Here is a 26360-nt window from a genome sequence, read left to right on the forward strand (position 1 = left end):
TACCATCTATAAATTGATAAATTTTATATATATGTGTATGTATATATATATATATATATATATATATATATATATATATATATATATATATATATATATATATATATATATATATATATATATATATATATATATATATATATATATATATATATATATATATATATATATATATATATATATATATATATATATATATATATATATATATATATATATATATATATATATATATATATATATATATATATATATATATATATATATATATATAAAATAAAATACTCGACCAGTCAAAAGTTTTAGAACACCCCCATGTTTTCCAGATTTTACTGAAATTTAAGCAGTTTAATGTTTCAATGTACTCTGAAATTAAAGCATTGAACAAATAAACAATTGCAGATTAAAAAGAAATCATGGCATTGTTTTGTTGAACAAAATTTAATCTAAATTTTTGACTCATCAATGCAGCCACCTTTTGCAGATATATCAGCCGAACATACTCGTGGCATTCTTTCTACAATGGAAATCAAATATTGTTCGGAAAGTTGTTCCCAACACTGTTACAGAAGTACCCACAAATGTGTTGCACTTGTAGGTTGCTTTGCTTTCACCCTTCTGTCCAGTTCATCGCAAACCAGCTCGATGGGGTTTAAGTCTGGAGACTGTGCTGGCCATTTTATTATTTGAAGCCTTCCTTCTTGTTCTTTTCTTCTAAGGTAGTTCTGACATAGCCTGGAGGTATGTTTTGGGTCGTTATCTTGCTGAAGGATGAACCCCTGACCAACTAGGCATAGACCAGAGGGTATTGCCTGATGCTGCAAAATGCTGTGGCAGCCCTTTTTGTTTAGGGTGCCAGTCACTCTCTGCAAGTCGCCAACTCTGGATCCAGCAAAAGAGCCCCAGATCATCACGTTCCTCCTCCATGTTTGACAGTTGGTGTCACACACTGAGGAACCATCCTTTTGCCTACTCGATGGCGTACAAAAACCCTGCATGATGAATCGAAGATTTCAAATTTTGATTTTTCGGTCCATAAGACCTTCTTCCAGTTTTCAGTAGTCCACTGGCGGTGCTTCATGGCCCAGGCAAGCCTCTTTTTCTTATTTTGCCATCTTAGCAATGGCTTTCTTACTGCCACTCGACCTGTCAAACCTGCAGCTCGAAGTCTTCTCTTCACAGTTGAAACGGAGCCTTCCTTACTTCGATCAGTGTTAAACTGTGCTTGAAGCTGCTGTCCTGTGAGCCGCCTATCACGCAAGCTGTTGACTCTCAGAAACTTGTCTTCTGATTGTGTTGTGGCTTTGGGTCTGCCAGACATCTTCCTGTGAGAGTTTCCTCCAGTTTCCAAGTGCCTTTTGATGGTGTAGGAAACTGTACTCACTGACACCTTGGCTTCTTTGCAATTTCTCGAAAGGAAAGAACTTCACTTTTAAGGGTCTGTCTGTCTTCCTTTGTTAATTGTCTTTTTCTCGCCATTATGATGGCAATATACTACTTCCTGCAGTGCAATATTGTCCAAATAATGCTTCAGAGGGTGTAGCAACACAGTCTGTTCCAACACTGCTTTTATACAGACAGAGGGTTTGTAACTAATCAACAAAAGTTGTGACACCTGTAGGAATTGTTTGCATCAACTTTCAAGGCTTAATTTACTTCCATTGCTGCAGAACAGCTGCAGTTGCTAACCCATTACTTGTTCCCTGAAAAGGGCCTTTTTAAACAACTCTGAAATTTACATTATTTTTCAGTTTTTTGGTAACCTAAACTTTTTTTTTAAACCTCTGGCAGTTTACTGCTTCGCTTTGTACCATTTCAGGTTCTTCACTGGATTTGAACTGCTTAAATTTCAGTAAAAACTGAAAAATTGGGGTGTTCTAAAACTTTTGACCTATATATATATATATATATATTGTGGTCCGGTGGCAAGAACGACTGCTTGGTGGGGAAAGTTACCCGGCATGAGAAAATTCCGCGAATTTATTCACCCAGGAACGTTCCTGAGTTAAGCACAAATCCGTTGAGAAAAAATAGGGGGTATAGGTGGTGTTAAGTCAATTGTTGGGAGTGATTTCACACAGCCGACGATCTTTATAAAAAAAGTATTCCGAGGTCCCTAATACAGATTCCCGGCACTCTGCACTGACGTCATTGCCAGATTCATTAACATAACATTCGGACCACCTCGCCGCATTACTCCTGAAACTGTCACAGCAGCATTAATCGAGCTAGAGGCATGGTGTTCCGAGTGTGCAAGGCCAAGGTCGCTTCTAAAACATGGCCGCATTCAGTAGCCGCAGGCTGTCCCGGGATTGTGATGCTTGTTTGGCTGCACTAATTGACAAGACTTGCAAGAATTCCTGGAAGTGGGAATGGCTGGAGCGTATGCCATGCGGTACGGTGGCTTGTGGGGCTTTCATTCAAAAGATAGCCCAGCCAGGAAAGGCTGTATGCACATGGTGCTCAAAGGAGATTGTTTATGGAGGACGTGGGTACAAGTCATTGGAATCCCATGCGGAGAGCAAGAAGCATCGTGATATTCAGAGAATCCGGGCATCCAATTACAGTCTTCCTGGTAAATATAGCCTTGGGCTTTATACATGTACACAGTAGACATCTATGCTCTCAATGTAGTGTAGTGTGGTGTGGTGCACTTTCACTACAGTAATAAATTATGTTAATTGGCAAGCAAGCCATAACTCAGAATTGGGTCAATCTTGTTTACCACCAATAGCACCTGGCAATGACTAAGAGTCTGAGGCTTAGTGTAATCACTGTACCGGTCACTGAATTCACTTTCTGAAGCACGCATTATAAATGGTGATTGGCTTTTCTTTTTTTACTCTGCATTGGCTTTGGGTTTTGCTTTTTCTCCAGGTGTTTCCTCACCTTCTGCTACCTCTTGCACTGCTGCTTCTACTGCCCCCATCCCCTGTACACCGATGCCTGCTGTACCAATAGGTGACAGGGTATCCAATGCTCAAGCCATGGTCCTTGCCTTCCTCGCAAGCATTCCCTACCATTCAGCCTTGCCCCTGAACTGATAAGCCTGGCCAAAGCACTCAACCTGGATGCAAAGGCCCTTGGTCAGCTCACAATGGACAGGACATCTGCTTCCTACAAGCTTAGGTTTGGACTAGGACAATACCGTTCATCACCAGTTGATATCAGCACTGCAGAGGGAATACTTCTCTCTGAACATTGATGAGTCAACAAGCACAAACCATCAGAGGGTCTTGTGTGTCCTGGCCAGTTACTACAGCCCACTGCATAAGCAGGTCATAGTGCAGCATCTAGAGTCCCTTGTTGTGATCAAAGTGGACAGTGCCTCGTTGCACCAGGAACTGGTTGACTTGTTGAAGAAGTATGAGCTACCATGGAAGAACTGCATATCCATCCTCATGGACTCCTGCTCAGTCATGCGGGGATCCAAGTCGGAAGTCGAAGTTCGCATCAGGGTAAACAATGCCCCACACATGTTGGACATAGATTGGGACTCCTGTCACCATGCTCACAATACGTCCAAGAAGCTGAGCGACCCATTCGACAATTTTGCAGAGCGCATGCTCTCTGACATCTACAATGACTTCAAGTGGTCACCTGAGTTAAAGCAGTTCTTGCAGGAAATCTGTGGGCTGATTGGTGTCCGGTATACCATGCCAGAGCGGTATGTCAGGCACAGGTGGCTCTCTGTGTATGATGTCAGTGTTGACACTCTGCGGCTGTGGGATGCCTTTGTTGTCTTCTACTTTGGCTTCCTCTCTCAAGCTGATCGCACACACTACTTGTCACGGATTGTGGAGGTCTACCATCGCAGGCACGTAGACACAAAAGCCAAGGAGAGAATACGCCAGATCCATGATGTTCTGAAGAAGAAGAATATGACCAAAGATGGCAAGGCACGAAAGGAGCGTATACTGCTGCGAGTCTTCCACAAGAAGAGATTGATGAGACTGATATTGATGTTCTATACATCAGTGTTCCCGCTGCTGAAGAAGTACATCCTCCTGTTTGAGATGAAGGCCCCACTGATCCACAAGCTCAATGACCAGCAGGTGGACCTTGTCCGAGAGTTCATGGCCTGCTTTGTCAAACCTGAGAAGCTGCCATCCTCAGGCAAGAGACTTCAGACCCTCGACCTGGATGAGAAAGCCAACCTGCTACAAGTGAAGAAGATGTTTCTTGGAGTTGGTGTGTCTGAGATTGTCAACACTGCCCAGAGTGGAGATGGAGAAGTGCATGACTTCTTGCAGAGTGTGGAGAAGGCCTATGTGACATGTGGAAAGTACCTCCAGAAGAAAATGCCCCTGCATAATGCTGTCCTCAGAAGTTCCTCAGCAATTGATCCACTCAGCAGAGGGCACACTGTCAGCCAGGAGCAGCTCCTGAAGTTGCCACGCCTGGTGACAAATGTCCTTGCACCAGAGGGATGTGATGCCTTTGAACTGGAGGTTCGGAGTTTCCATATCGACTCTAGCCTGCCACCAGCTCAGGAAGATGAGTCTGCTCGCATCGACGACTGGTGGACCAAGGTCTTTGAAGGTGGAAAGTACCCCCTTCTCTCAAGAATGGTGAAGGCTCTGCTGTCCTGCTTCCATGGGCCACAAGTTGAGAGTGCCTTCAATCTCATGGGAGATGTCTTGGATGTCAGATCACACCGACTAAACATGGAGACCTACAGCGCAGTGATGGGTGTCAAGTACAATCTTCGATCATCAGGAAAAACTGCAGTGGAGTACTACAGTAGGACTGACAAACTGCACAGTCCCATAGACCTAGACCTGTGCAAGAACATGAGGGGAGCCTACAAAACCTACAAGGCAGAACTGGCAGACATGAGGGACAAAGAAGAAGAAAGAAGGCGAGAAGTGGGTGCAGCTGCTCTCAGTAAGTTGACCAAGCGCAAGACCAAAGAACCGACTGAGAAGGCTGCAAAGAAGGCAAGACTTTCCCACCAACGTGCAAGCAAGAAAAAGCTCAACCTGAACCAAAAGACAAAGAAGTGATCAATGTTCAGTGGTTAGGCGCCTGTCGACATTATCGACTCAAGAACTCAACAACTAGTGGATGCAACAGTTACCAATTGTGAACTTATTATGCAAACTTTTAGTGCAACTTGTTATCAATTATTGTCAACTTATTATGCAAACTTATTATGCAACTTGGTATCAATCATTGTCAACTTTGTTTAACTTGCTATAAAGACAATGAAAGAATATTATCCTACAGATTGATTCATGATTTGTACAATGAATTTTGACAACAATTTACATTACAACATTGATTAATAATTTGCAAGATGAATTTCATGTCTTCAATGATTGTCTTCAGTGCTTTTACCCTGTTAACAAGGACAACAATATACACAATCCTCTTAAAAGGGACCAGGAAATGCAGTGGAATGCAGGTGAGAACACCTGGAACCTTTAGCGTTCGGGGGCCTGGGCGGCCCCCGAACCCCGGCCTGAAAGTTTTTTTCGCCTCGGCCCATCGTTTTTTTTTCAGCTATTTTTTTTAGACTCACTCTCATGCCTGAGTTACGTCAATTCCCACCGGACTCTCCAGAATTGTAGGCCGTCGCTCCGGATAACTCCGTGAGGCGGCGGGTCGCTTAACCGACTGTGGACGCCAATACCTCCACTGCATGGCGTAGGGTCTTTTTATCTAGAACCAATTCACCCAATTAACCACGCGTTGTTGTCTCCCGGGGAACCACACCCTCGGCACGTCTTGCTCAAACCGGGTCACTCTACCGACTGCGGTAGAGTTCCAACTACCGACTACCAACTCCAGTTCAGATGCAGTCGAGCGGAACTGCCAAAGCCGTATGATGAGCAGATTAACGGGAACAAAGACCCGGCTAAAACTCAGATCCGAACCATGTTGGACCAATCGACTACCAACTCCGGTTCGGGTGCAGTCGTGCGGAACTGCCAAAGCCGTGCCGGCTCGGATGAGCAGATTAACGGGAACAAAGACACGGCTAAAACTCAGATCCGAACCATGCTGGACCAATGAAAGAAAGGACGGAAACGAACTGGGAACATTTCTAATAATAATTTATTAACAATAAAGTGAGGAAAGTTATACGGTACAGGTAACAAGTTTATTTGAGTGTTATGCAGGGGAAGATGAGAGAAAGATGTAGTGCGACAATTTTACAGCAACTTATAAAGCAGACACAGAGCAGACTTGTCGTGAGAATAATACAGGCAAGATTTACAAGGTTGGAATAACTTGTACAATTCTACTTAATGGACGGCGCCACACACACTCAGACAAAATAAACCAAGTTGAAGGCAAAGGACTTTTGTAGCCAGGGAGGGAGGTGAGCTGAGGTCGCAGTTCTTTCGAGTACTTGAGTCTCGGGGAAAGGAATGCTCTGTGGTGTGGCACCTGCCAACAGTCGTGCAGTCAGGTCCACAGCCGCCCGTGTGGAGTTCGGGTCCGTGGAGGAGCTCGAGTGGGCCCGGACCAGTAGTCGGGCCATCGGGGCGAGACGTGATCAGAGCCAAGCAGCAGGAACCCCTTCGTTTCCAACCAACTCCGACCTCCAACCACCCACTAACGAATTCTCCGACCTCCAAGCGCAGAACGAGCGACCCCCTCCCCAAAATAACTCAAGACTGAGGATGGTGTCGTGGTTTATAGACCTCCATCAGTGGGGCGGGGCCTTCGTCAAAACTGACGTCACTGTCCGCCATGATTGGACGGGTTCCCATGGGTCCGCCCTTTCTGGGCGGGGCCTCGGCCAGGCACCGGCGAGGCCCGCCCACTCCACGCGTGTGAACTCGTCAAGAAAGAGTTGGAGCGTTTGGAGAATCCGAATAGGAACTGCGATCGCGAAGATTCTGTCTCGAAAAAATAAGCCTCCAGAGACAACAGATGGACCGTGGTACGTTGTTGCCAGCGAACCGAAGGCTGCAAGCGCTCGGGTACCGTGGATCGCAATGGAGGATGGGATATGAACATTTATTACCCTAACTAAAAAAACATTGCAACGCACCCCTTCGATTTCCCACTACACACAAGGAGGGGTTCTGTCTACACATATACTTAACGGCATAACTGACTTGGGACACCTGTATGTTGTATGCGTACGGTTCCTAGAACCGTAACAGTATATGTGTTTTCTATATACTGTGTATATATATATATATATATATATATATATATATATATATATATATATATATATATATATATATATATATATATATATATATATATATTTTGACATGTATGAGATAATATTTTGGCTAATCCTAATTTTTGTCTCCTCCATCAGTTTCTGCATAAATGAAAATTCACAGAAAATAAGAAAAATGTCCATTAGTAGGGGGCTGCAATTCGCACCCATGGGAATACCCTTAACCTGTTTAAACATTATCCCACAAAAAGACACAAAAGTGTTTAATAAAATAAAGCTAACAGCATCCTTAAACTTCTGCTTATCAAAACAATGAAAACTTGAGTATTTATATTTTTTACAAAAGAATGCTCTATCAAACATGACACATAAAAACTTGTTAAAAGAGTTAAAAACCTTGTTGATCACTTTGAAGAGTGGAATCCCTCACTAGTATGAAATCCAAATTTGTATATAAAGTTTTTTAAAAATCAAAAACTTCAACTGACTTGATATTGAGACATCTAATGCTGTCTAAGAACTCAAAAGAAGAATTAATGCTCCAGAAAGTGTTCATATCAGAATTCATCTCAATTGATAAATGTTTCCTGAACTGTTCCCTAACAACTTGTAAGCCTGAGTTAACTATTACCGACAACTATTTGGTAGAACACTGCCTGGCACCCACTATAAATCGAAACTTGTACGGGTTCTTATGAAGCTTATGGATCCAGAAAAGTCGAGGAATACAAAGATTTATCTCTTCACGTTAAATCCTGAAGTTATTAACTAAAACGTCCTGATTCTCAGAGAAAATATCTTGGAGTGATTTGTGACTAGGAACATATGTGCTATTTCTTATATCAGTGAAAGTAACCGAATCAATGCCTAACTCTAATAAAACCTCTACATCAAACTTTTTACAAACCACAACAAAATTATTAGCAGCCTTATCCACTGGAGCTATTGCATAGCTATCATGGAGCTCCCGAATGTCTTTACGAACACTCGGCTTGTTTAGCACTGTTTCAGACCTACCCAGTAAAAGCAAGCCCTGACGACAAAAAAAAACAATTATATTATGCAGGATTTCCACAACTCTGTTAAACCTTGCATTGAAACTGTTTACAGATAACTTAAATTTGGTGCACATTTGTTAACAAAATTAGACAATTCACAGTTGAAGACCAAATGCAGCTCCAAGGTTGAGTTACTGGTTCCCTATATTTAACTCCCATTTTCATCAGATCCCTAATTTCACTTTTATTAATGACATTCAAATCCCCAGAAACTATGTCCACAAGGACCATATAAAATAAGAGGAAGACAAACGTGCTTGGTCAGTTTCCAAAATGTCCTTTATTATATCTGCACTAAGAGTTTTAAGAAATTTACCATCATTGAATAAGGATTGTCCTCTGGTCTTGGTGAAAGTGAAATAAACCTTCAATGGGGTTAGTTCCCCAACTTTACCTGGTAATAAACTCTCCACACCAGTATCCCCAAAAATAGAATGAAGCCGAAGCCTATCTACTTGCTTGCTGGAAAAATCACAAACGAAGAACTTGCGGATCATACCAACTTTGGGAGTAGACTTCTTTACCAGAACCCTGTTACAAAAAGCTTCAAACAAAAACCAGCACGTCATTTGAACCTGCTAAACTCTGGAGAATATTTGCTAAAACTCGTTTGGAACATGACCTCAGAAAAACATAAAAATCATGAAAAACCTTTCCTTCATAAACACCGTTAAGTTTATCAATTATCTCTGAAATTTCCATTTTTGGAGCTGTACGACACCCATGACCTCTGGGTCTCCTTCTGATTGGATTAGCAAAATACTCGTTTCCGAAAGCATTACCTTGAGAAACTGACCCCGTACCTTGTGCAATGACCCAGTGTCATTAAGGCCCAACTGATAGATCACACATAAAGGCCCGGTCACACCTTGACGTTTTAGCCAACGTATGCCGATTTTTGATTTTTTTTTCTAAAACGCTGGCACACGTTGAATACGTTATGGGTAAGTTTTGATAACATTGAGAGCACGCTGAAAAACACTGCCATACGTCGTTGTACGTTGGCTTTAAACGTTGTACTTTTTGGTTGTCCTCAAATTTTTTCATGCTTGAAATTTCACGACGTATGCCGGCGTATGACTCACACGTTCCGCTACGCTGGCCACAAGTTGTATGCACGGTCTGCGATCGTTGACAGACGTCAACACATGCTACTTGTAAGTTAATCATAAGTTGAGACACGCCGAGGTAATGTTTAGCGTACCCAAAACTTATTTCTAACCTATGAATAACGTGTTGTTGGCATGTTACGCGGTCGTTGCCACACATCGACAGACGTTACTTTTAAGTTACTCATAGGCTGAAAGACGTCGGTATAATGGATCGTCCTTGCGTCAGCGTCCACGGCCAGGACACTTATTTGCAGCACTCTTCAAACTTTTCTTCGGCATGACGAGGATGTTCACACTTCGATGTCTAGCTTGGCTATGATTCCAATTGTCCATCGGCAGCGTCTATTTAAAATAGTCGAGTTTGAGCGTTTTAACACGTTTAGAAGAAACGCTTCAAATTTCCAAACCCCAGCGTCAAAAAACAAAGATGAGTGACAGCAATTTAAATCGTTCATTGTAAACAATGAAAATAGCTGAGTGGTACCGTTTAAAAGTCGTTGAGTGGAAAAAAAAATCCAATTGTTGAGCACAAGCGTCTACTTTCAATAGTGGAGATGCAGCCATTTAAATCGTTGAGTTTATCATTTAAATCGTTAAACGCAAGGACGATCCATCATAACCCACACGCTCCCCCTCACACTCACCTACTACTGCCAACATGAACAAACTATTACTAATACTAATACTAATAGTAATACTGATACTGATACTGTTACTGCTGACATGGACATTGACTCAAAAAGGACTCAAACACTGTTGGGTTCCCCTTTCATGAGCAGCATTTTTATATACCAATTCCTAAAACCGCTGGGAACACGTCTTTATATGGCAGTTGTAAGCTAGAAACACGTTCATTTATTTTTTTTGTCGAACGGAAGACGTCATTGGAATACGTCTACATACGTCTGTGTGTTTGGACTACGTAAAGAATTGGTTCAAAGCACGTCAAACACAAGTTAGAAATAAGTTTCGCGTAAAAAAGACATTACCGCGACGTGTTTCGACTTATGAGTAGCTTATAAGTAGCCTTTGTGGACGTGTGTAAGCGTCCACATATCGTGTGTAAAACTTATCCCCATCGCATGCGGAACGTGTGTCATACGCCAAGTACGTTGTAAAATTTTGAACATGTTTAAAATTTCTTGACGTACTCTACTTACTACGACGTATGATAGCGTACTTTAGCGTTCTACTCACGTATACCAAACTTACTCATACCGTATTTGACGTGCCCCAACGTTTTAGACACATTTTTCTTAGGTCGGCATACGTTGGCAAGATCGCCAAGGTGTGACCGCGATGTTGACACTTCCATTTCTACGGCAGTTATGATTCGAATCGTTGTGTGTCAGCCTTTTAATAGGCTACGTCACAACATCGTCGGCGATGCGTGCAACGCGCTATGCCTAAGTTAGACTATCGTTGGGCATCGGTTGTGTAGGCCGACAACAGGTTCAGCATTCGTTGGTATAAGTTATCTATAACACAACGAAACGTTCTGTGTCCGTTACCAATGCGTTATACATAAGACCAAGTCGCTATGAATACGTCCGAATCTTTAAAAAAAAACATCAAAAGTTCAACGTAAACCAGCGTTTTACATACATTTTAATACGTTGCCATCGCTGGCTAAAACGTCAAGGTGTGACCGGGCCTTAATGTCCTGATATAAAAATCCTCTCTGCGTCCTAGCTCAACATTATACTCCTCTTTATTATCAAAATTATTCACATTTACTGAGTCTCATTTGAATAGAACAATGACTAAAAGCATGTCCAACTTCATTGAAATGATTATATAAATATGTCAATACTAGACGATACAGTAGACCGATGTCCATTCAAATGTTGATGTAAATATTGAGAAGTTTTACCAACATATTGCAATCTACAATCTCTACAAGTGAGAAGATGAATAATGTATTTTGATTTACATCCCAACAAACATTCACAATCAACAACAAAAGTCTTACCTGTCACATGACAAACAAAAGTTCACAATGTCTAAAAACTTTATAACACAAACATCTAGAGGAATTACACTTTTTAAACACAGCTTTACAAGTACTTGACAAAACATACTGACTCATTCTGACACTGCTTTTTCGTTTTTGTAAGCCTAACATTGTCACCCTTTTTGGTTTTTGACCAAGTCTGGTTCGCTCAGACCAGACAGAAGAGACAGGCTGATTAGGATACGTTTTGGTGAGGGGCTGCCTCCCTTGAGGTGGGTGTTACCTGGTATAGAACTGAAACTTCTCCCACCTACACTGACAATGCCTAGCTATCAGGGCATGACTGCATAACATCGAGCTGGGGGAGGGGGGAAATTTTGGTGGAGTTTGAGCAATTTTGGTTAGGGGGATGGGGGGGATTGATGTCTGGGTGGATTGAAGCATTTTGGTTGATGACTTTGGGAGTTGAGGACTTGGGGTTTGGTTGGCCTTGATGTCCGTTTTGAGGCCACCAAAGGCTGCGATAAGGTGTAGATTGGGATGTGGGGTCATGCAATGTGGCCTGCAGACAAAAGGGAATCACCATGAGGCTAATAATTCCATTGCTTTTCAATGTCCAACACTTCCTGAAGCAATCAGTGGGAAAAGCTCACCCAGCCAGGCTAGTAGCCGGTTAGCCCCTGCTTGTATAATATAATGTGAGTTCCTTGCAGGAGAAGGCCGTTGGGCCCATCAAACATGTGCAATAGTTGCCAACCTGTGGCTGTTTGTTTGTTTCAGCAGAGTTGGCCAGGAATTCAAAGCATGAATTTGTGCATCATGTCAAAAGGAAATTACATTATTTTACAAATAATTATAATGTGTTTGATTTGGGGAATAACGAAAAACATTTTATTTCATTTATTTACAGAACAACAATAAAAGATTGCTTGCATACTTTGCCCTGGGATTTTGTATTCCTTGACATTACAATGTACGATTTGTTACGGCTGGGTTCCCTTGGCTTGTATTTGCTCCTCGTTGCAATCTCTGAATGAAAGAGGAACTGATTGTTGAACAATACAAACTAAATGTTCACACAGTAAACTTTGAACAAGCACTTGTCCATGTAAAGAGGAATAATACGTGTAATGCGGTTATCGCTGTTAAAATACTAACTTTGTGACTTATTAAAGATTTACAAACTCAGGATACGTGTGGACCATCTCCCAATATGAAATGTGATTTGGCCTGATCTATCACACAACTTGGCTTTGGCCTTACGAGTGCTATTTTCGTCTGCAGATGAATGCAAATTTGATTTGAGCAACATAATAACAAATTTTTGCCGGTTTATTGCTGGAAAAAGTCAGGAAAACAACAAAAACATTTATGCCACCAAATCTAGGGGACAATGTTATGGGGAACAACCCCATGAGGCCATGCACGTTTTACCAATATGGCTTTGTTCATGTGATGGTGATTAATTTTGGCGTGATCGGAAAGGAAAGCGATGTATTCCAACGCAAAAGAGCAAGTTGTCAGGAAGACGGTGAGGCGACGAGAGCACCGTCCCTGAGTCTGAGGCATACAATCGGGGTAATAACGTGTTATCATTTTGTCAATATTGTTTTCTGAACAATCATCTTTTGATATGTCAGATAGACATACAGAATTATATTATTGTGTGTCACAAATGATTGGTGCATATAGTTCTGAATTTTATTGAGGCCAAATCTTTAGGTCCCATTGCAAGTAAAATTGAATCCTTTCCACAAGGCTGTTAATTTTTATTTGCAAATTTGGCTGCCTCTTCACATTGATCTTTGTGTGTAGTAGAGTAAATTTGTGGTTTGACCCCAAAAAAATTGATACAAAAGGTTTTTCAACAGTTTTGGGTAGGTTTTGACCTCCAAAATAACATACTAAAAATCTACTCGAATCCACCTACCGGAAAGGGCCTATTTTCAAGATGGCGTCCAAAATGGCCGCCGTGGGCTTAAATTTCCATAGAATGTGCAATAGCTGGCCTACATTTGTGATTTTTGTGTCAATTTCTATGTTTTGGAGGTCAACAAATCCAATGAAACCATTTTCAAAGCTGATCAGTGATGGGAAAAACCTTAAATCCAAGATGCCGTCCAAATTGGCCCCCAAAATGGCCGCCATGGGCATAAAATTGCTACTAAATTGTCAATAAATACCGTGCATGTGTGATATATGTGTCGATTTCTATGTGTTGGCGGTCAACAAATCCACTGATATCATTTTCAAAGTTGATCAGTGATGGAAAAGCCTTAAATTCAAGATGGCGTCCAAAATTGCCCCCCAAAATGGCCACCATGGGCATAAATTTGCTACTAAATTGTCAATAAATGCTGTGCTTGTGTGATGTATGTGTCGATTTCTATGTTTTGGAGGTCAACAAATCACCTGATATCATTTTCAGAGTTGACTAGTGATGGTAAGGCCTTAAATCCAAGATGGCGTCCAAAATGCCCCCCCCCCCCCAAATAGCCACCATGGGCGTGTACTTGTTTTAAAACAGGCAATAAATGGACTACATTTGTAGTGTTTGTGTTTATTCCTATGTTTTGGAGGTCATGCCTAATCCTTCAAATAGTGTCTACCTGAAAAGTTGTCCCGTGTGTAGTGATCAGAATTAATTGACCATCTTGTGCATAACATAAATAAAAATATGCTTTGGTAATTTAGAAAGTAATAAATTAATCGGCTCTCACAATGATCACCATTTCCTCGAGAACGTACTTTCAATTAAAATGCCTTCAAGTTAGGGTAAATCGAAAACATCAACGAAAGTTCGTTCATTGAAGTAGCATTTACCATAGATAAACTATGCTTCCTCTTCGTCCTCCGATACTGTCTTGTTGAAAGGATTTTCGCAGGTATCAAGTTGACAGGGTCCGCAGACGCTGTGGCATGGCAGACCGTATCCCCTACAGCTACAGCGACTTGTTCTACAGCCAGTTGTGCAGTTGCATCGGATCATCTTCAACAACTTTTCTGGAGCAGCGTCCTTGTCTGACATGACTGGAACTAGTTTATTGTCCTCCAGTTGCCAACCCCAGTCTGTTGCCTTCAAGTTTCCGTTCCTCCCCATCCAGACCATAATCTGATAGTATACTCTCAGAGAGTGAAACCTTGTTGAAGACGCTGTTGGTGGCAGACGTTCTGGGGTGACAAACGACTTAGCTGAAGCCAGTTTCTTCACAAAGACATTATATCGCAACTTGGCGAGGGAATCACAGGGATGTCCTCCAAATAATACTTTCATGGCATTGTTGCCGTTTTCCACGACCATGTCTCTTGTTTGGTTGGGGACAAGGAAGGTGTTTGCACAAGTCTTGATTGCTGAATCCCCCTTTGCCAGTTTCTGAAATGCTGACTTTTTTCCAATTCCAAATACTCGAGATGTCGAGTCACACCCAGTGAAGGCATGAAGGAAGAGAAGATGTGGGCATAGCTCTTCACCCAATGATACTTTCAGCTGGTTGATATTGTGCACCTTCCAGTTCCTGGATGAATTGTCAGAACGAAAATACAGTTCTTTGCTATCGACGCTAGCGTAATGCAATAATAGCACCAACAGATCTGTATCTTCTCCAATCAGGGTAGTTGATTGTTGGTATGACGATGTCACTGCCGCTTTTACTATGTCTACATCGGCATCCCCTGGTGCATGAATTACGTTCAAGCCAATTTTCTTCATTTCCTCACTGATGAGGTTGATGAGCTGTTGCTTGTTGGAGCTCCTGGACAGGAACTCATCCTTTTTGCCAGAGAATTCTGTTCCAGGTGTGAAGCTGACTTCGGGATGAACAATATGGCCACGGCGCTTGTGTGTATTGTCCTTAATACATGGTCCATCATCATAACCATCAAAAACGACTGTTGCTTTTCCATAGTGATGAATAGTGAAGTCAGCATACGACTTGGCTATCACATTGAAACTGTCCCCGGCTGCCCATGACAAACGATGCAGCAAGGAGCTACCATCAAGAACATAGTGCTCAGTTTGGGGAACAGAGTCAGACACGGTATCATTTGACACTTTGGCAGAATGGTCTCTGATAGCTTGAATTAATTGAGGTTTGTCAGCCTTTCTGAAAATACCTATACCCTCAAACAGTGCAGGGGGAAATGGGCTCAGCTCATAGCCCATGACATCTTCCAACGAAATGTCTCCTGTTTTTGACACAACAAGAAATCTTTGAAAGAGTTGAGCAGGGTCAATTGCTCTGTCTGGACCAAGTTTGACTGTAGATACATCTCCAACTTTGAAAATGATTTCAATAGATTTGTTGACCTCCGAAACATAGAAATTGACACAAAAATCGCAAATATAGGCCAACTAGTGCCCATTCTATGGCAATTTAAGCCCATGGCGGTCATTTTGGACGCCATCTTGAAAATAGGCCCTTTCCGGGAGATGGATTTGAGTAGATTTTTAGTATGTTATTTTGGAGGTCAAAACCTACCCAAAACTGTTAAAAAAAACCTTTTGTATCAATTTTTTTGGGGTAAGGCTATTTTTTGTTGTAGATTTACCCGACTAGTGAGAAGGAGTTGATGCTCGTTATTTTTGGAATTTGATAACTTTGCCTCAGCCTTTTGGGTTGTTGGCAGAGAAATTGTGTTGAATTAAATAAACTGTCATCTTGATCCGTGAAGGCATCCGTCACTCTTTTGCATGGAGGAGGGAGTGAGGGAGTCAAGTTGGCCATTCCATCTGCATTAAGGTTGTGAATGTTTGTTTATTCTTTCCACAGTGTTTCTCAATAGACCAGGTCGAGTCAGGTATGGGAGCATGTGCCGGAGCAGCGCGTCGCTGCGTCCACTTTCCTCTGGTACTTCAGGGGTCTCCATTTGGCCATTCCCCAGGTAGATGCTTGGCCTATCCCCATCTCCGTGAGATGCTCATCAACCTACTGCAACCACGAGGCAAGTGGTTAGCCCATTGGCCTCCTTCACTCATGAGGCTCCCTCGCTGAGAGAATCTGGTGAGCAGGATCAGTGTCAGGAAAACGAGCCACATGTCCATACAGCCGCAGGTAACCAATCTCATTTGAGTCTCAGCAACCGCTCACTGGACACAAAGTCCGACCAGCGATATATAATCAAGGATTCTCCAAATGGACCTGGTAGCAAAGGAATTAAGTCTCCATCTCAGATCCCTTGTCACAGTTCAAGTCTCAAATCTGCAGAGCAAGACTGGAAGCACCAACGACCTGAAGACATGGACCTTTGTTGTCCTGCACAAATACCGGCAGCGCTACACCCCATGATCCAGTGAATCCATGACTCCCCAGGCCTGACCCAGGCATCGATTGACCTCTGGCTCAGCCAGCAGTGACATGAATATCACTGCCAAGGTAAGTGAATCTCTCAGTGATCTCAACATCCTCACCACAAACAGGTACAGACAAGATAGCAGCATCCAAGATGTCATTGAAAGCCTGGATCTTAGTTTTGACCCAGAAAACCCTTAATCCCACCGGTTCCGACTGCTCATTCAGCACCTCGAGGGGCCCCAATAGGATATCCAGAGTCTCCGCAAAGATGACTGTATCATCTGCGAAATCAAGGTCAGAGATCTTGACATTCCCAAACGATGCACCGCAGCTTGATCTCTCCGACAGTGGTCAATGGACCACTGTCAGTTAAGTGTCCTGCCAAAAGTTCAGTGGGCTATCCAAGTTGAACATGAAGGGATGTGTTAAAGTTTGGTCAAGTGAATGGGGTGTGCATATATAGCACAGGCACCAACGCCCAAATAACCTCTTTCGTGTCTTATCTGTCCTTGTATTCCGTGCAAACTCTTGGAAGTTAAATCAAATAAAGATTGTGGGGTTTGACATGTATTGCCTTTTTATTTGTTTATTTATTTATTTATTAATTTAACTTTGGGGTTATTTGGACTAACCTTTTGACTGCTGGCATTTTGTTTGTCTGCTTTGTTAACTCTGGGTAATTTATCTGCAAGGCCTTGGATAATTTTCGAGCTGATATTTCAAGGACTTGTAAAGGTCTTATCTGTTCGTCAATATTGCCATCTGGTGGATGTGGTTCCAGCCAAATGCTACTGGGACGATAGATAAGGTTTAATCTCGTTCCTTTGGCCTCAATTCTGCTTTTTTTGATCGTCGATGCCTTCTATCCTTCAGTCAGCGGGGACACTTTTTCGCACTTGTTATGAAGATCTACATGGTCTGAAAATGTTCACGTTTAGCGAAAATATATTGTCGATTATGCTGCTTTTGGTTTTTAATTTACACATATATATTTATTTTTTTAAATCAATCTCTCTTTAATTTAATTTTAAATCTTATTTTACCTTTAACGCATGTTGTGTTGATCTTTGAAATATTGACCTTGATTTTCATTCTTCTGAGTATATGTGATGCAGGGTAAGTATATGTGATGTGTAAGGCCTTTAAGCTTTAGAATTAGGAACAGTGACTTTACTGTTTTGGACAATTCGGGAACCTTAAAATGAGCTCCGTTCGACCGATCACCTGTCCATGTACTTTTGTTTACGTGACATTTCAAAAACCGTTGAACATTTAGCTTTCATATTGAAGATATGTATTCCTTATGACATTAATCCTGATTAGATCATGGATGTGATTGGCTGAATTATGTTGTAATGGCAACCATCTCGGTAACTTGCCTTGTGTACGCGGTTTCAAAAAACGTTCAAGATTTAGCTTTCATCTTACATATATCCATTCCCAAAAGGCAGGGGACCGAGAGTATCAGCTCCTTGCTTGTTCTTACTGTGGTTTAAAACGTTTTTTTTTTTTTCCTGTTTTGTTCTTGTATCCATATTCTTCATATTTTAAAAATTGATTCACTTGTTTTCATTATGATACAGTGTATAAATTTGCCTGTTTAATATTTTTTTTCCAGCGATCACCCGGTGCGGCTGCCTGTCTCTGCCCAAATGAAGTACATCTTGGTGACAGGTGGAGTAATTTCCGGCATCGGGAAGGGAATCATCGCCAGCTCCATTGGGACTATCCTCAAATCCTCTGGCTTGCGTGTCACGGCTATTAAGATCGACCCCTACATCAACATTGATGCTGGAACATTCTCTCCCTACGAGCATGGTAAGTAGATTTGTGTCCCCAACCCCTGCAATTGCCATTGACTGTTATTTATATGTGCAGTTCCTTAGTTAATGGTGGAGGTGGAATGCCCTCCTAACTCTGAGTCTGATATCCACATACTTTGGGCCATGTAGTGTATACCTGCTCGTCCAAAATCTAATTCCAAAATAATGGGTATTAATATGGAGTTGGTCTCCCCTTTGCTGCTATAACAGCCTCCACTCTTCTGGGAAGGCTTTCCACTAGATGTTGGAACATTGCTGTGGGGATTTGCTTCCATTCAACCACAAGAGCATTAGTGAGGTCAGGCACTGATGTTGGGAAATTCGGCCTGGCTCGCAGTCAGCATTCCAATTAATCCCAAAGGTGTTCGATGTGGTTGAGGTCAGGGCTCTGTGCAGGCCAGTCAAGTTCTTCCACACCGATCTCAACAAACCATCTCTGTATGGACCTTGCTTTGTGCACGGGGGCATTGTTAAGCTGAAACAGGAAAGGGCCTTTCCCAAACTGTTGCTACAAAGTTGGAAGTACAGAATCGTCTCGAATGTCATTGTATGATGTGGCGTTAACATTTCCCTTTACTGGAACTAAGGGGCCTAGCCTGAACCATAAAATCAGCCCCAGACTATTATTCCCCCCCCCCAACCAAACTTTACAGTTGGCACTATGCATTCGGGCAGGTAGCGTTCTCCTGGCATCCGCCAAACCCAGATTCATTTGTTGGACTGCCAGATGGTGAAGCGTGATTCATCACTCCAGAGAACACGTTTCCCCTGCTCCAGAGACCAATGGCGGTGAGCTTTACACCACTCCAGCCGACGCTTGGCATTGCGCATGGTGATCTTAGGCGTGTGTGCGGCGGCTTGGCCATGGAAACCCATTTCATGAAGCTCTCAACACACAGTGCTTGTGCTGGTATTGCTTCCAGAGTCATTTTGGAACTCGGTAGTGAGTATTGCAACCGACGACAGACGATTTTTCCACGCTACGTGCTTCGGCACCCAGCGGTCCCGTTCTGTGAGCTTGTGTGGCCTACCACTTCGTGGCTGAGCTGTTGTTGCTCTTAGACGTTTCAGCTTCACAATAACTGCACTTACAGTTGACCAGGGCAGCTCGAGCAGGGCAGAAATTTGACGAACTGACTTGTTGGAAAGGTGACGTCCGATGACTGTGCCACGTTGAAAGTCACTGAGCTCTTCAGTCTGGCCCATTCTATTGCCAGTGTTTGTCTCTGGAGATTGAATGACAAGTGTGTAAAATCAAGCACAGAGCCATCAATGGGTGTGGCTGAAATAGCCGAATCCACTAATTAGAAGGGGTGTCTGCATACTTTTGGCCATGTATTGTATCTTAAAGGTGGACTATAAGTGGATACGCTTAATTTTTTCACCCAGACGGTGACCAATTTAGCGACGGATGGTCCTCGGAGACCATACGCCATCCAACGAGAAAGCTAAACAGATCTTTACTTCAGTTTCTGACGTACAAAAACGATGAGATCTGTTAGACGTTTTGCCCGTCTAAAGGACAGGGGCCATGCCATAACCCGGAACCACTGCATTTTAAAAGCTCCTCACGAGGATTTTTTTGTGCCAATTTATAATTCCCTTTGTCTGACCCACGTTGTTAATTGCTTTCCCAATTCAAACCTTGCATGAGGTCAACATGCCAGTGAAAAACAAAACAAAACAGGATTTCTAAGGGAATGATCGGATGGGAAGAACAGGAAGCAAACACTGTTAAATAATTTCACGAAAGTTGATTTCCTCCACGTCCACGAGATCTCAATGGCTTGCGTGAAATATCTTCTGGCCCAATCACTCACGCCCACTAAAGATGGGGAGAGGTCATGAGATGAAGAACCTTTTCCCTCCGTGATGACGTGGGGTTGCTACGGCTGGTGATGGGGGAGAGATGATCGGCTGAATCGGGTCTGGGCTCGTGGCTCTGGGCCAGTACATGCATGCTTCTCACTGTCCGATGCTCGGATCGTTGTCCTCAAAGTTTATTGTTGAACTCTCGTAAGCTGCCCACCCTGTCCTGCTCACGCTCTCCTATCTCGAACTCGCTGGGCTCTGCGGGACTCAACTCAAAACGTCCATTTCCTTCAGTCCGCGGAACAGGAACTCTGCCCTTTCCTTTTGGCCCTTGGCTTCTATTCCCTCATGGCCGTGCATAATAGCTGCATACTCATTGACGTGTCACCCAGCTTTTCATACCTTCCAGTGGCTTCTGAGGTTTCTCGCAGCTTTGAGTTGCTTCAAGTCCTTCAAACTGCCAGCCGTGCATAAGGTAAGAGCCAGTAGCTCTTACCTTACGCACAGTCTCAAAGCTCTTTTGCTTTCATTGAGGGGTGGGGGTTGGGGGTGGGGATTTGCTGGCTTGCAGAGCTGGAAATGATGTACTATATTACAGCAAACACACACAGATTATGAATGTAACCATTTGATGGAGGAATGGTGGGAGTGCGTCAGATGCATTATAGAAGGGAGGGGTCATGATTATCAGCTTCTGAATACACTGTGACACAAGTCATATAATTTTATACAGAAACCACACACTTGTGCTGCATGTATATTGATCACATTACTCGTCTATCTTACTCCCGTTGCCCCTTAATGGTTATTTCTGCAACAATACATTTGTGGTCTATGCGGGTGCAATTCAAGTCGATATATTGTTGTCTCGCACACTCCTTGAAGTTCTTCTCATTGCGTTGCTTCAACACCAAGTATTGTGTTTGGCAGGTGAGGTGTTCGTGCTAACCGATGGTGGCGAGGTGGACCTTGATCTGGGCAACTATGAGCGTTTCCTTGACATAAACCTTTTCCAGGATAACAACATCACCACGGGTAAAATCTATCAGCATGTCATCAACAAGGAGCGACATGGGGATTACCTGGGAAAGACTGTGCAAGGTGAGTGACAATGTGATGATTAACAATATTGCTTATTAAAGGTAGTTGAATCTGCAGACAGGAAACCAAGTAGTTTTTATCTTCTTTCTGTTCTCCATTATTAGTTGTGCCCCACATCACTGATGCTATCCAGGATTGGGTCGTGAACCAGGCAAAGGTGCCTGTTGACGCGGATGGTGATGATCCGCAAGTCTGTGTGATCGAGGTGGGATGGCAAAGCCATGTTTACTTTTTGAAGGGTCTAATATAGGGGCATCTTGTGCAATGATGTATTTATGGTTGTTCTGCAGGGGTGTTCATCTTCATTCTCAGCTGTTGCTCCATTTTCTTCATTGCTTTGGCTGTTCGCTTGGTTTAAGTGTTTCTTGAATGATTAGTGTTGTGTAATTTCAGCATTTTTTTTTGGAGTTCATCCCATCTTGTGGCCACGTTTCTGATTGATCTTGACATCACGATTTATTCCTGACAAATCGCACCCAAAAGCAAACTTCTCATTTCGGCACACTTATTCGGTACAATTTGCTGTTACGTAGAATTGTAAGTAATTCTAACACCGTGGAATTTATATATTTTAATCATTTTGCTAATATAAATTCACAAACACACCACTTTTATTGATATGATGTGTTTTGATGGAGTTTATTCAGGAGAAAGATTTCCAAGCCAAGATGGTTACCATCAACTTGGTGGGTTACATTTGAATAATTCCTTGTTATGGTCATTTCCTGAGGCTTGTGGCTTCCTTCCTCATCATGAATGGAATGTTCACATATGCAGGTCAGGCCTTGTCAGATCAGGCCAGATCAGATCTGTGACTTGCCATGCAGGTACCACGTAAACCTGTACAAACCTGTTTCATGGTCGGGTTGTCATGAATAAACTGCCTCCCCCCCTCCAGGTTTCTTGGTGAGAAGGGTGTTTGGATATGGACACCCAGCAGAATTAAAAACAAAACCTGTCAAAAGGCGGAGGAGCTCCTTGTGAGCCAACGGGCCATCCATATCCAGCGTCCAACTGTGTCTGTGGACATCCTGCAGTTGGGTGACACTTTTTAGGAGGTTGGCGGCAGGATTTGCACTCTGGCCACTAAAACTGTTCACTCCGCAAAACACAAGAAAAATGCAAAGAAAATTGAAAACCCACTCCAGGGGAGTACCTTCTGTGCAGCTTCCCTTCGTAGGACAGCTCACCGGATGATGGGATTGTGGCAAAGCCTTCGTTACCTCACTCAGATGACATAAGGAAAACCACGGGGTAACCTTTCCAGGTCAGATTGCGGTGGCGTGTGTCAGGGTAGTACTGAGGTGTCGTCCACCATTCGGCAGTCTCCTTGGGTTAATCTGAGGCGGTCCCTTCATGTGCATGCCTGGAATGTCCTCTCCCGAAGAGAGGATGATCATCTGAGCTTCAGTGCAACAACATTAATATTGCAACAGCCTCTGAGGTTCAGAGACCGGATAGTGACGAGACCATGGCGGGTGGTTGCACCTACGATTGGTCTGATTGCTTTGATGGTTACCATGCCCTCGGACTTGCTGTTGCTGTGTGCAATAAGCTCACTCCAATGATAATTGAGGTAACAGAGGTCAATGAGCGTATTTTGAGGTTAAGGATTCTTCACTCTTTGGGTGTTGTGTCCCTGGTCTCTCTATATGCTCCGAATGAGGTGAGTGATCTCACCGTGAAGGACGCATTCTATGCCACGCTCGAGTCTGTGGTTGATCAGTGCCCCAGGCGAGATACTCTTTTCGTCTTGGGGGATTTCAATGGAATGTAGGTAATTTGGTCATGGTAATTTGGTCGCGGTAATTCGGTCACAGTAATTCGGTCACAAGGTAATTTGGTCACAGTATTATTATTATTATTTATTATTCACTGCATTTAAAGCCAGTAAGGCCCAAGAGCAGTCATAAACATTTTCATTTCATGGCCGGCGAATCTTGTTGGCATAATGACGTATTGACCAAGTTTACTGACTACTATAATGGAATCGGAATTCAAAAGTTGAGAGACAGAATCGATTCCATTATAGTAGTCAGTAAACTTGGTCAATACGTCATTATGCCAAAAAGATTCGCCGGCCATGAAATGAAAATGTTTATTACTGCTCTTGGAACTTACTGGCCTTAAATGCAGTGAATAATAATAATAATAATAATAATACCGTGACCAAATTACCTTGTGACCAAATTACCTCATGACCAAATTACCTTGTGACCGTTTTACCGTGACCAAATTTCCTGTGACCAAATTACCGCGCCCCTTTCAATGCATCGACTGGAACTGATAGGGATGGTTTTGAGATGTGTTGGTTCCCATTGGTCTGGAACTGTGAACCAGAATAGCACTAAGTTCCTTGACTTTGCAAGAAGTCATGGACTTAGGGTGGCTGGTTCATGGTTTCAGTGCCCAAGGACTCATCGCTGGACTTGGTATTCCAACGCTGGTGATGTGGCAAAGGAGATTGACCATGTGCTCGTTGATGGTCGCTGGATGATGATCCAGAACTGCAGGGTATACCAGAGTGCTCAGTTCCTCAATACTGACCACCGGCTTGTTGTAGCAACTCTGAAGTTGCAGCTTAAATCTGGGAGAATGGTGCCATCCCAGCCTAGGCTGGATATTGGCAAGCTCAAGGATGAGAAGGTCGCTGAGGAGTTTGCAAGCAGGCTAAGTGGAGATTTGGGGGTGTGGGTGCTTTTGGGAATCCTGAAGAGTTGTGGAGTGCCTTCAAGACCACCATTCTTGATGTTGCAGGTCGATGTCTTGGAACTCACCATTAGGCAAAGAAGAATTTTGTCTCTCAAGGGACACTGGACACCATTGACCAGAGTCACAGGGCCAGGCTAAATGTCAGATCTGAGCTGCTCAGGGAGCTGAGGCGTAAAACTGTTCATTCACTCAGGGTGGACAAGGTGGCCGATATGTGAGGGGTAGAGTATCATCTGTGGTCAGGTGATTCTCATCCTGCTTTCAGGGGAATTCGTGCATTGCATTCCTCCAAGCCCATCCTTCGGTGTACTGCAGTTAGAATAGAGGGTGGTAGGCTCTTGATAGAGTCCGAAGTGAATGCCCGCTGGGCCGGTTACTTTGCGAGGCTGTACCAGGCTGATCCACCAGCTGTCGAGTTGGGTGTCCGTGGTGTTACTATCCCTCCAATCAACTGTGATCCACCTTCATTTGTGGAAACACAGGCTGCAGTGAACCGGTTGAAATGGGGTGAAGCTCCTGGGATCTGTGGCACCCATGCTGAACTTCTCAAGGCTGGTGGAAATGCTGTACTCGTTTCGTTGCATGCCATTCTGTGCTCTGCCTGGAACACAGGCATCATCCCACCTGATTGGAAGTGGGGCCTTGTTGTTCCCCTGGAAAGGAAAGGATGATCGCCAGGGCTGCGACAACTACCGAGGGGTGACGCTGCTCTCAGTGTTGGGCAAGGTCTTTGCTCGGATAATTAATTCTTGAAAGGATTTGCCACCATCTGCTTGAGCACCAACATCCAGAGCAGTCGGGCTTTACACCAAAGAGGTCAACGATTGACCGTATCCTTGCTCTTCAGGTCCTCACTGAATGCAGGCAAGAGTTTTGGCAGGGCCCCTTGCAGCCTATGTTGATCTCTGCAAAGCGTTTGATTCAGTGAATCGGGATGCCCTCTGGAGGATTCTTGGTCTTCTTGGGGTGCGAATAAAACTGATCAATCTGATGTCTGAACAATACTTTGGTACTGAGAGTGCTGTGAGATGTGGTGGTACCATCTCTAACTTATTTGAAATTGTTACTGGAGTTTGTCAGGGATGTGTACTGGCCCCCACACTTTTCTGCGCTTGTTTGGACTGGATGTCAGAGAGATCAAGCTGCGGTGCATCGTTTGGGAATGTCATGATCTCTGACCTTGATTTCGCAGATGATGCAGTCATCTTTGAGGAGACGAGATATCCTTTTGGGGCCCTCGAGGTGCTGAATGAGGAGTCTGAGCCACTGCGATTTTGGGTTTCCCTGGAGAAAACTAAGATCCAGGCTTTCAATGATATCTTGGATGCTGCTCTTGTCTGTACCTGTTTGTGGTGAGGATGTTGAGGTCATGGAGAGAGTCATTTACCTTGGCAGTGATATTCATGTCTCTGCTGGTTGAGCCAGAGGTAAATAGATGTCTGGGTGAGGCCTGGGGAGTCATGGATTCACTGGATCATGGGGTGTGGCGCTGCCAGTACCTGTGCAGGAGGACGATAATCCGAGTCTTCAAGTTCTTAGTGCTTCCAGTCTTGCTCTGTGGATGTGAGACTTGGACTCTGACCAGGGATCTGAGATGGAGACTTCATTCATTTGGTACCAGGTCTTTTCGGAGATTCCTTGGCTATCGCTGGTTGGACTTTGTGTCCAACGAACGGTTGCTGAGAGAGACTCAAATGAGATTTGTTACCTGCGTTGTCCATGAGCGTCAGCTGTGGCTGTGTGGACATGTGGCTCGTTTTCCTGACGCTGATCCTGCTCACCAGATTCTCTCAGCGAGGGAGTCTCATGAGTGGAGGAGGCCAACGGGCCGACCACGTGCCTTGTGGTTGCAGCAGGTTGATCAGAATCTCAAAGAGATTGGGATGGGCCAGGCATCTGCCTGGCGGATGGCCAGATGGAGGCCCTTGGAGTACCGATGGAAAGTGGACGTAGCGACACACTACTCTGGTGCATTCTCCCATACCTGACCTGACCTGTCTGCATTTGTATCCACTCACTTTGACCATGTTGGGATTCCCACATATTCACAAAATTAAACTCGCTCTCCTCCCCACCCTAACACCACCTCTCCAACCACTGGTTCACATCCTTTACTCCATTACAGAAATCTGCACTGACTCTCACCCTTTGTGGAATCCCTGAAAAAAAAATCACTTGACACTCCATATCCTTCAAATGTTACCCCAAAAACTCATACCTCATCTTCAATGATTTGGAGCAGACCATACCCATATTGTTTCCCCCTGTATTCACCACCACAAATGTTGCCAGTATGCACACTGACAAAACATAATTCAGCATTCCATCAATATCCCCCCCCCCTCAA

General features: G+C 43.5%; 2 protein-coding genes across 9 annotated transcripts in view; both read left to right on the forward strand.

Annotated features, from left to right (window-relative positions):
• Positions 1-26360, forward strand: part of LOC147010601 (CTP synthase 2-like) — a 125652-nt gene that overhangs the window by 37204 nt on the left and 62088 nt on the right. For 7 of the 8 annotated variants that reach the window (XR_015052292.1, XR_015052293.1, XM_085859242.1 and 4 more), the window contains 3 exons: positions 18184-18383; positions 21131-21301; positions 21406-21506. Coding sequence is in view for 6 of the 8 variants with exons in the window: in XM_085859242.1 (XP_085715368.1) it covers positions 18218-18383; positions 21131-21301; positions 21406-21506 (438 nt within the window). In the remaining 2 variants the exon portion in view is untranslated. Of the gene's footprint in view, positions 1-12759; positions 12853-18183; positions 18384-21130; positions 21302-21405; positions 21507-26360 lie in introns of all 8 variants that reach the window. The other variant, XM_085859244.1, reaches the window with a different exon arrangement.
• Positions 263-7131, forward strand: LOC147010602 (uncharacterized). Its single transcript, XM_085858902.1, has 2 exons — positions 263-2575; positions 2878-7131. The coding sequence occupies exon 2, from the start codon at positions 3402-3404 to the stop codon at positions 5004-5006; it is 1605 nt and encodes a 534-aa protein (XP_085715028.1). The 5' UTR covers positions 263-2575; positions 2878-3401; the 3' UTR covers positions 5007-7131.

This window comes from Eptatretus burgeri, chromosome 16, assembly GCF_056783735.1.
Source record: "Eptatretus burgeri isolate ZD-2024b chromosome 16, Ebu_testis_v1, whole genome shotgun sequence".
Classification (NCBI taxonomy): domain Eukaryota; kingdom Metazoa; phylum Chordata; class Myxini; order Myxiniformes; family Myxinidae; genus Eptatretus; species Eptatretus burgeri.